This window comes from Delphinus delphis, chromosome 19 (assembly GCF_949987515.2).
Source record: "Delphinus delphis chromosome 19, mDelDel1.2, whole genome shotgun sequence".
Taxonomy (NCBI): domain Eukaryota; kingdom Metazoa; phylum Chordata; class Mammalia; order Artiodactyla; family Delphinidae; genus Delphinus; species Delphinus delphis.
The window spans coordinates 19,103,246-19,113,790 of record NC_082701.1 but is presented as its reverse complement, the minus strand read 5'-3'; the positions used below and the strand labels follow the sequence as shown (position 1 = coordinate 19,113,790).

Below are 10,545 nucleotides of genomic sequence, written 5' to 3'. Positions count from 1 at the left end.
GGGTCGAGAGAGGCTGGCCCTGGGAGGGAGGGGCGGGTCCGGAGGAGCCGGGGCGGAGCTTCCCAAGGCTTTGAGCCGAAGCTTGGGGCGAAAACCCCGGCTCCCGCGCTTTCGATTCTGCTTTGCAGGCGTTTCTGTCGCTGCGGTCGCCCGGGGGTAAGGCGATTCCTTAGAATCGGTTCCTTAGAAAGAAGGGACCCTCCTTGCCTTCTTTCCTTTTGGCATGCAAGGGCCGAGGCCCCTTCTGTGCCTCCTCCTAGCCCAACACGCAGGTTCCAAGCTCTGCTAACGGCCTCCCGGGGTGTGTGGTGGGACTGAAAATCCTCGTTCATTGAATTCCTAGCCTCTCAGTCCGCTCCGACCCCGCAGCCCATGGCCGAGCCCCAGAGTAGGGCGTGAAGGCTCTGGGGAGGCCAGGGTCGCCGCTCCCCACCTCCTCCAACGCGGTGCAGTCGGTCCCCAGGACTCTCCGGGAAGGGGACTGGCGGCCCCCTGGAGCCACCCTGCCTTACAGGCCCTCCTCCCCAAAGACGTACTCCAGCAATCTCTAGCCCTCTTGCAGCTGAGAGGAGCCCAGGATCTCAGGCCTAAACCAGGTGAGGCTCCCTTTATTTTAAACCTCAGACCTAAACCAGGTGAGGCCTCCTTTATTTTAAGCCCAGAAGGTCTGAGTGGGGCTCACCTTGCCCACTCATTTGCCACCAGTCTTTTGGGAAGGATCTGGAGTTCGCTGTGACTCGTCCTAGTGAAGGACTGACCCTGAAATTGCTACCACCCTCGCCCAGACATTCTTTCCCACCCCGACTCAGAAAGCAAGCGGAAGAGGTTTATGCTCCCTTCTACAATCATTTTAGGGTTCTCAGCCCCATCTGTGGCCAGCCTAGCCGCCTTTTTCTTTTCTTGTCCCAAAGAATCCCTGCCTTCCTATTACGCCAGCACCTGTCCAGGCTCAGGAATGGAAACTTTCCTTCCACACCCAGGCTGGAGACCTCGGGCATTTCTGCCCGGGTGCTCTAGAGACACGTTCAGAGTCGTCTTGTCGCAGAGGATGAAGGGGCTCCCCTGGCTGCTGCCCCCATGACCTATCTAACTTCCTTCCCTTGCAGTGAATGACAGCTCAGCAGCTTTTCCAGAACAAAATTAAGCGCTCTGCCTTTCACTTACGAAAGTCCCTTAAAGCGAAATAACTTCTGCTTTGCTTTTCCCTCTTGTAGGCCGATTGAGCTCTCCCTACAATAAAAACAAAAACAACAAAGAGTTGCAATGCATTGAGATTCCCGATCCAGGAGTCGTGTGTAGCTGCTCGAATTCCCACCCCCTCACTGGCTTAGGCTCGAGCTTGCTGAAAGCGTGGTGGGGCTCCTTGCCAATCTCAAGAGCCTAAAACCAGAGGGACACCCGGCATCGGTGCTGACTGGACTTTGTTCTTCTCTCATCAGTGAAAAATACCCCTGAACGATGGGTGAGACGCTCTCCCAGCTGGGCTCTCGGGAGGATGAGAACAAGTCGATGCTGCCCTCCGGCCCAGCCTGTGGCAGCGAGGCTGCCAGCTACTCCAGCACCACCAGCAGCAAGCCTTCTTGTTCCTGTGCGCCTTGTGAAAGGGCTGCTGGCGGCAGCTTTGCGACTTGTCCCACCTGCCAGGGCAGTGGGGAGATCCCTCGAGGTGAGTGGCCCCAGGCTCTGGAAGTAGCCCGGGCTCCAGGAAAAGCTCTTAGCAGCCAGCTGGCCAGTGCCAGGCCCCTCTGAGTCTCCTTGGATGGGGTTGGGTCTCCCAGCTCCTAGTCCCTGAGTTTCAGGGCTAGCCAGGGAGATGCTGACCCTCCCTGGGCTCGCTGCAGAGACCCCCTCCTGCCCTGGTGGTACCGCCCGAACCCAGGGGATTCCCGGCCTCTCTGCCCTCTTAGCAGCACTGCCTTCGGATGCAGGAAGCTACAGTGACGTCTCCAAAGAAATTGGGCTTCTCGGATTTGTGGTGACGTGCAGGAATGCTCCACACCTGTTAATGAAACTCTCGCCTCCGTTCTAGAGCTGGCAAAGCCGAGCTGCCAGCAGCCCGGTGTCCCCAGTCAGTCCTGCTCTGAGGCAGAGGTGGCGTGCTTCTGACACTGCTCTGTGGGACGGAGGGGTGCTGCTGGCAGGCTGGCACAGGAAACACTTGTCATGGACACTTCCCGGCCCTCCCTCTCACCCTCTTTCTACAGAACTAGAGAAGCAGCTGGTGGCCCTCATCCCCTATGGGGACCAGAGGCTGAAGCCCAGGCACACGTAAGCCCCTCTTCCTATCCCAGCTCTGTAGGCGTTGCCCCTGGGGGCTCTTCCTCTTTGTCTCCCCCAATCCCCCTTCCCACCCCACCCCCCAGCTTTTCTCCATTGGTTCTCCCCCAGAGAGCCTGAGCCTCACTGGCCTCAGACGTATTAGCTCCCTGTTTCCAAGGATTTTCCTAGTTTAAGAAGCTCGGGGCACAGCAGATGCCACCTGAGGCCTCTTGGTGTCCTGCACCACTGCCTCCAAGAAGCGTGGCTCCCTTTTGAAGACCGAGAGGACCTCTTGACTCTGCAAGTCCTTCCAGGAGGGAGGGAGTGGCTGTGGTTGCTGTTGGTTTGGGGAAGTGATTTTTCCTAAGAACTTCCTTTGCTACGGCAGCTCAGACCTGCTTGTTCTTTTCCCCGTAGAGATGGGAAACCAGCTGCTCTCTGTTCTGGGACACTTGAGAACCTCAGAGGAGGCAGCCCTGAGTTTCACTGGGGGGCCCATGACCCTGTTTGTCATCTGGGTCCTTTGACATAGATCCCTGCAACCTCCTCCCAGGGTCCTCAGCTTCCGTGGGGGAGCCCACCACCCAACCTGCCCCCGCCAGTGCACCAGAAGCCGAATCTGGCAGTGCCCCTTAGGAAATGCTAACAAGGTGCTCTCTCTCTAATGCATATCTCAATTTTGAACTAGATGGACAGATGATGTCTTGTTCTGAATATGAATATGAAAATTCAGAACTGTCAAAATTCACATGGGCTTACTTCTTCCAGTGAGAATAGCTAGCGTTGGTTGAGCCTTTGGCTATGTGCCAGGGCCAGGGATGGGTGCCTTTTCATGCATTAGCCCATAACAGATGGTATGAGGTAGGTACCGTTACCCCCATTTTATAGACAAGGAAACGGAGGCTTAGGGCGGTTAGGCGGGTTGTTCAGAGTTGCTGGGCCAGTGGCTAACACAGAACTGGGAATGGAAGCCGGGCTGCCAGCCTCTCAGTCCGGTGCTCCTACCCACCCTGGGCCACCTCTGAGCCTAGGTTGGTCCTCCGCATCTGGGGAGCTAAGTGTACAGTTGTGTGTGTGTGTTGGGGTGGGGGCTCGGAGGAGAGCCTTACGTAGAGAGAAGAGTGTCTGAACGCCCCCGGCCCAGGCAGCCTTGGTGTCCAGACTTCTCCACTCCTCTACCCCGGGTCCTGTTCTCCCACAGGAAGCTCTCCGTGTTCCTGGCAGTGTTCATCTGCCTGGTGACCTCCTCCCTCATCGTCTTTTTCCTGTTTCCCCGGACTATCGCCGTGCAGCCTGTAGGCCTCAACTCCTCCACGGTGACTGTTGGCGAGGCCGACATCCACCTCAGTATAACGGTGGGTGGGTGCCTGCGCCCCTGGGCTCCGACCCCACCTTCCTGGCAACACTCCTCTGTACAGCCCTTGTCCGGTGTGCTCACCCCGGGCATCGGTAGCCGGGGATCTTATGGCAGCCAGAGGATGTCGGGAGCCTGGGGAGAAGCAGGAGCAACCATGAGCCCCCTAACAGACCGTGCAGGGTTGGAACAGTGAGGGGTTAGAATTGACGCCAGAGCCGTAGATCACTGGGTGCAGTCGGGGTGGTGTGCCTGAGACTCCCCGGGTGGGCAGGACTGAACAGAGAGAGCCTTGCAGGGTGAGACTGGATTTTGAGCCAGCTTAATGTCTCAGTTAAAGGCGACCCCTCGCCGCTAAGAGCCCCTCCGAGGGGCTCCTGGCACTGGGCCTCGGCAGCTGAGGCCCGCGTTGGGGGTGGGCTCAATCAGGCTGCGGGGTTTTGAAACTGTTCGACTTCTTGCCAGGATGGTGCTACCCTAACCCCTTCCTTTCCCTGTCTTGCTCGCCAGAATATCTTGAGCATCTCCAATAACAACTACTACCCCATCGCCGTGACCCAGCTGACCATTGAGGTTCTGCACCTGTCCCTCGTGGTGGGGCAGGTCTCCGACAGCCTTCTCCTCCACGTCGGCCCTTTGGCCAGTGAGCAGGTGACTCCCTCTTGCTGGCCAGACCTGCCCACAGATGTGTGGACGCGGGTGGCTGGAGTTGGGGCTAACCCTATACCCATTTGGTTGACAGATGTTGTATACGGTAGCCAACAGGATATGGGATGAAAACACATAGTGAGTAGCCCTTGATCAATCCCTTCTCCCTTAGCCTCTGTCCTGATTGGAAACCCAGGTCGAATTCCCACCAGATGTTCTGATTGCTTAGCAGACCCTGCAGTCAGCACGTGGCCTGCACTCTGTGGCCAAGACTGCAGTGTACAAGCATTCAGGGTCCCCGGCCTCTGCCTGTTTGGACCTGGCCTGGAATGAAAACCAGCCTAGAATCTGGTTCACACTTAACGCTATATGACCTTAGGCTCTTCAGCCTGACTCACCGTCTTCTACTAAGGGAGAGGCCAGCCCGTGCCTGGGCCAAACCAGTGGGGTTTGGAGGAGCGATATTGCAGCAGGGGCGACGTGCTCACCTTGGGCAGAGGGAGGGGGGAGGGGTGGGGGCGGCATGTGGGGCCCCTGATGGAAAGGAGGCAAGGGGGGGGCTGGGACGGCAGGTCTCGTCCGAGCTGTCCGACAGGCTGCTCAGTGTGTGAAACGTGGGCCCAGGTTCTCTGTCTCTCTCTCTCTGTCTCTCTCAGCAAGATCTGTACCTGGCTGAAAATCAAAGTCCACCATGTGCTTCTGCACATCCAGTAAGTAGGGCTTGGAGCCCTGGGACCCTCTCCCACTTCTGCCCCCCGTGGGGGGAGAGTCATCGCAGCGAATCCCGTGAGTCTGTGTCGGCTCTTGGCAGTAGCAGATCCAGCCCCTCCCCTGAGGCCCACCTTAGGAGCCACTGACGTGACGGGCACAGATCTGCCCAGAACCCGGTGGGGGGGTGGGGGGCAGCTGTCCCAGGTGCCTCGGCAGAGTGGGGAGCAGAAGGAAGGGCCGGGTCTGGTCTGAGGAAGCCAGCCCTCCCCAGAGAGCAGAGCAGGGCCAGGGCTTTCCTCTTCTTCCCAGACCCTTGTGGTGTGGAGGAGTAAAGACAGTGAAGCGCAGACCTAGGGTGGCGGGAGCTCTCCAGCCGCCATCTTACTCCTTTCCTCTGCCGCCACCAGGTCTCTCCCCTGGCCTCCCTACTTCCTTCTCTCACTCCTACCCCAACTGCATATCCTTAGATCGGTGGACGTGGAAGTTGGGTAGGGCCAAGGCTCAAGTTCTGTAATCTTCAAAATAAAACTGGTGTGGGTTTTTTTGGAAAAAGAAAAGCCCTGTTTCCTCTCCAGGGGCACCCTGACCTGTTCCTACCTGAGCCATTCAGAGCAGCTGGTCTTCCAGAGCTACGAATATGTGGACTGCCGGGGAAACGCATCCAAGCCCCACTTGCTGGTCCCTCGCCCGCCGTGACCTGTCTGCTGTCGTCGAGCTGCGGGCACCTGCCGGCCTGGTCTGTATCTCCCACCACTCCATGGCACCCAATAGGACGAGAGTGACTCTGCCGAAGGAAAAGCCCTGCTTTATCATACCCTCCCCCTGTTCACCCCCAGCAGAGGAAGCTTTCTGTGGACGTTAACTTCATACGCACACGCACACGCACACACACCCTCACGCCCTCTCTGATTTCCACAGGAATGGAAGCTTGGTTCTTCTAGAAGCCAGCACCAGATATTCCCCTTGGTCTGTCTTGAGGAAAGTCTGACCTGACGTTTCCTCAGAGCTGCCTCAGCGGCACGGAGTGGCTCCCACACTGTCTGTGCTGAGCACCTTGGTTGCCCAGCTCGTCCAGGGAAGACCTTTGTCCTGCCTGAATGTGGAGAAAGCTTTCATTTTGTCTGGCTTTTAATACATGGATCCTTTCCAAGTTCTCCACCTGGTAATGAGAAGGTGACTTGGGGGACAGCCAGTGTTGTCCCCAGGGCCTCTTAGGGAACCGTAGATGCTCTCCTATGCCGCCCTGCTTTGGTCGTGTGACAGGGTGATGGTGATGGCCTGCTTCGAGAACGCCTGGTACCTTGTCTCCCCACCCCACCCATCTGACAGCAAGATTGGCCAAGGCCCTTTGGCTCCGCAGCCTTCCTGGTTAGACTGTCTGGGTCCCCAGAAAGTCAGAGCTGTTCTGCAGCTAAAGCTTCTCTCCCGAAAACAGTTTTATCGTTCTCTTCAGAGCAGGAACCAAAGTGGGAGGGGAGGGGAGGGGAGGGAAGGAAAGGGAAGGGAGGCACCGGGCACCCCCCTGGGCCTGCACAGGAAAAACAGAGACAAAGCCAGAGTCATTTTAAAAGGTTTTTATTGAAGGAGGCCACAAGCCTGAGCCCACGTGAGGGGACACAGGCAGGTCAAACGGTGGGCGCAGCCGCCCTCCCGCTGAAAACCTGCAGAGGTGAGGCCGGACTGCTGGGTCCCGCTGCACCCCTGGCCTAGTCCCAGGGCGCCCTCTGCTCCCAGAGGCCTCTGCTCTCCTTTGGGCGCTGACAGTATGGAGCTGCCTATCAGTCGGGACTGGTCCAGGCCGTCCCCTCTTTGCTGTCACTCAGATGAGAAGCCCCAGGCAAACCCCAGGTTCTTTAGGCGAGCAGGAATTGTGTTTGCTCACTAAAGGCAGTTCCCGGTTTCCGTCACTCAGACAGGCAGAGAGGTGAGCTTGAGTAGCAGGGAAAGCTGAGGTTGCAGTAGGAAGGGCGGAGAAGGGCACGTGGGGCCAGAACCTGGTGAGGCGCCGGCCGGGGGGGATGAGGGGAAGGAAGGAGTTCGTGCTGTCCGCACGCTTTCACGCCTGGGTAACTGGCGTGGAGGTGGTGCTGGTAAGAGCACGGAAGTCCACGGGGGCCAGGCTGGAGCTCACGCCGGGTGGAGTTCGCCAAATGTAATGGATTTATATCGGAGTCAATCAGCTGTGCTTAACCGTGTTTAAGGAAGGAAAATAAAAGGCTCCTGTGAGTGGGAAGGGAGCCGGTGGACGCTCCCCATCTCACAGCCTGTTTCTTAATATCCAAGTGGGCATCAAGGTCTCTTCCCCAGTCCCTGAGCCCCTCGGGAACACGGCCGGCCTCTCTGCCTTCTGGGAGACCGCTCCCAGGAGCTCGCTCGCTCCCCTTCCCTCGTTGTGTGTCTCCGAGCCCCTCCCAACTTTAATGCTCCTGTTCTGTGCGCTCCCGCTCCTTCGCTTCCCCCAACTGCTCCTCTCAGGAAACACTGCAGAGAGGCTCCTTCAGTCTCACCCAAAGGTGAGACGCTACAGTGAAAGGACCCAGGCATCCCCCTCACCAGTCAAGAGTGGCAGAGGGAGCAGGGCTGGGGGACCCCAGGTGTCAGTTTCAGGAAGAGGTGAGGCGGCTGCCTGGGGCCTCCAGAGCCTCTGGGTTGTCTCTGCTACGTGGAAAGGCTGAGACCCAGGGAGGAAGAGGCCTGTGGATTTGGTGGGGGCGGGGGGCGAGTCCCCCTCTTCCCAAGGTCAGGTGTCCTGTGCCTGAGGCTACAGTCCTCCTTTCCTCCGAGTTCTTTCTCTCCATCCCTTCCAACCACCCTCCGTTCAACAGCGGAGTGCCCACCGTGGACCAGGCACGACACTGGACTTGGAGGAGGCCCCTGCGTGCCACTTCTTCCTGATGCTGCCCCAGGTCCCAGGTCTGCTCTGGTGTGATGCCACCCACGCTTCCCCAGGTGCATCTCGATAAGCATCGGCCAGGAGGAAGGGCTGGTGGCTCCAGCGAGAGTCGTAGACCTGAGCCCCCAGCAGGCTGTGATATCACTGCTAAGTAAGGGCCAGTAGTGGAGCTGTAGAGCTGGGGGCCCAAGGCCAAGTTCTCCCGTTGGCTTTGCCTGGAGAAGCATGGAATCGCCCTCCACTGTCTTCTCGCACCCTCTCCATCCTCTTCGTGGGTCTTCCTGGCCCCTCCCCCTCATCTCTGTCTCCTGGAGCCCAGCCAGTCTCTTGATTCTTTGCGGGAAGAAATCACACGTGATTCCCAGCCAGCCTCCCTGCCAGAGTGGATCAGGAGGGCTCGGCTTTTGAAGTGGAGATGCTGCTGGGAGGTAGGAAGACGGGGCTGCTCATCTGATGTTTGCTGATGGCCGGCCAGTGGGGTCTCGGGGGTCTGTCTCTGAATCACCACTGCTGGATGTAGTTCGTTGACTGAGAAGAGGGAGAGACAGGAGGCAGAACAGGTTAGTTAGCAGCTCCCGGGCCTGCTGGTTTGAGAACATTGTCTTAAGGCCTCTGAAGCCCGAGTAATCAAAGTGAGATGATGTAGCAGCCTAGTCCTCGTCTTAAAGGGCCGGGATCAGGTTCTCCCATCCTTTGCGCCTGAGTCAGAGACAAAAAAAAAAAGCTTCTTTCCAAAGCGTATCCTGTTTCATGTAATTCTCAAGACTCTCAAAAAAGCGTCTTCCTGGGTTTGACAGTCTACAAGGAGCCAGGCCGTAAGCTAAGTGCTTTGGATGCTTTCCCTTTTAATTCAGTCCTCGTGACACCTCCGTGGAGGAGGTGGGGTATTATCAGTCTCATTTTACGGGTGGGGCAGCTGAGGCTCAGAGATCTGAGTCGTGCTACCCGAGAGTGGTGATCCTGACGGAGACCACAAGCCCTGACTTCACGTCTTACCGTCCTCCCGCTGCAGCTGGCTCTACCCCATCCGCGTTGCAAACGGCCCCCTTGATTTTGCTTCTCTGGCACCCGTCCTATCTTTCCAACTAGATCGTCAGCTCCTTCACTTATACGGAGTGCTGAGCAACAGGGCCTACAGAGACATCTTTATGGGGGCGTGGAGTGGAGGAACGGGCCATCCAGAAGTGACGGAATAACTTCAGTCCCCTCTCCCGATTCCCGCCGAGGAAGCCTTTCTAGACTCCACCTGCACTAACACGCGAGCGCGGGCAGACACGCAGCCAAACCGTAGCCGCCTCTCGCACGCTGAGTCCGTCTCACCGTGAATCGTGGGTACTTGGTGTGTGTATCTGGGCTCGATTTCCCGAAACCTGATGATGAAACGAAGCACACGTCACTCAGCTGGCAGTTCCTGAGAATGGCACATGCCACAGCCGGACTCTTTACCACGTTTCTGGGGGCCAGGCCAAGGCCCCCAGCTGGGGCAAGGCAAAGTCCCAGCCCCCGCTGAGCATTCTCCACTAGGAAGCCGACCGGGGCTTCCCTGTTCCAGACCCCCCAGGGCTCAGGATATCCGTTGCTAAGCCTACACCTCCTGCCCCACCCTCTGGCCGCCCCGAGCCGACCCCGACCCCGTCTGTCACCCTCACCCTGGAGAAGGGACTGACCACTTCTGAGCCACGCTCTGCGGAAGTCAGCGGGTTTCTCTGCAGCTCTCGCTTGGTGCAAATCCACTCAGAGAGTGTGACCGCCCCCACCCCCAAGTAAAGGTGAAGGGTGCCAGGGAGGGTCAAAGGGTGGGGTGACAGATGTGGCTTCTGGACTATAGCCCGGGGCTCTCTCCTCACCATCTGCCGCTCCCGGGCAAGTCACTCACCTGCACCTTGAGGGTTCGTCACCCGTCCTTGGAATCTGTCCTTGTGGGCGCCTGGCCTTTGGGAATCCTGGAGAATGTACCGGGAGGTGCGCTCAGTAAGAGGGTCTTGGGCATTTTGTGGCTTTGGCTGAGGCGGCGGCGGCGGCGGCGGCCGCTCGGGTACCTGCGGAGGCTGCGGCTGCGGCTGCGCGGGTGGCGACCGTGATGGCGCCGGCGGTGGCTGCGACTCCCGCGGCGACTCCCGAGATGGCTGGGTTCTTTTTTCAGATTGCCGTTTCTCTTCTTGGAGTTTCTTCAGTTCCTGTCAAGAAGCCACCCGCAAGTGGCATCCTCCTCCCTCCCCACCCAGCCACGCCCCCCTGCCGGAGACACTGAGGGGAGCAAGGCAAGGGAATCCAGAGGCGGAGGCGGCTGGAGGGCCTCTGTTCCCTGGAGTTGGAGGCTGAGGCTGGGGCCTGAGCTCTCTCCCCTCACCCACCCACACCCAAGGACTGTTTCTATAGCAACAGTGCGCCCCCCCCACCCCCACCCCCGCACAGCCCCCTGCCCAGGAAACAGCCGCCTCTGGCCACCTACCTCCGCGCACTGAAAATCGTTTGCAGTGCCGGAGGGTAAAGAATAATCTCTTGCACATGCTCTGAAACAGCACTGCCCAGTGGAAGTATAACGAGGGCCATGTATCATTTAAAATGCTCTGTTAGCCACGTAACAGAGTAAGAAGAAATAGGTGAAACTGGGTATAATGATACATTTTATTCAACCCAATACAGCCAAAACGTAAAACCAATATGAAAATATTAATGA

General features: G+C 58.2%; 1 protein-coding gene and 1 long non-coding RNA gene across 4 annotated transcripts; one reads left to right on the top strand and one right to left on the bottom strand.

Moving 5' to 3' along the window:
* The first annotated feature begins 70 nt into the window (after nucleotides 1–70).
* LOC132414679 (transmembrane protein 106A-like) lies at nucleotides 71–6,136 on the top strand. Of its 3 annotated transcripts, XM_059997449.1 has the most exons (9): nucleotides 71–156; nucleotides 1,440–1,666; nucleotides 2,205–2,268; nucleotides 3,461–3,614; nucleotides 4,124–4,264; nucleotides 4,356–4,399; nucleotides 4,918–4,971; nucleotides 5,548–5,708; nucleotides 5,891–6,136. In XM_059997449.1, exons 2-8 carry the CDS (start codon nucleotides 1,459–1,461, stop codon nucleotides 5,666–5,668), a joined length of 786 nt encoding a protein of 261 aa, XP_059853432.1. In that variant the 5' UTR covers nucleotides 71–156; nucleotides 1,440–1,458; the 3' UTR covers nucleotides 5,669–5,708; nucleotides 5,891–6,136. The 3 variants fall into 3 exon arrangements, with proteins under 3 accessions (XP_059853432.1, XP_059853430.1, XP_059853431.1); XM_059997447.1 differs by having other exon boundaries at nucleotides 5,548–6,136; XM_059997448.1 differs by lacking the exon at nucleotides 71–156 and having other exon boundaries at nucleotides 1,292–1,666; nucleotides 5,548–6,136.
* A 414-nt stretch (nucleotides 6,137–6,550) lies between these two features.
* Nucleotides 6,551–10,061, bottom strand: LOC132414697 (uncharacterized). The gene is made up of 3 exons (XR_009516998.1): nucleotides 9,742–10,061; nucleotides 9,186–9,235; nucleotides 6,551–8,393 (listed from the first exon to the last, which is right to left on the bottom strand). It is a non-coding gene; the product is annotated as an uncharacterized lncRNA (long non-coding RNA).
* Between the last annotated feature and the right edge of the window lie 484 nt (nucleotides 10,062–10,545).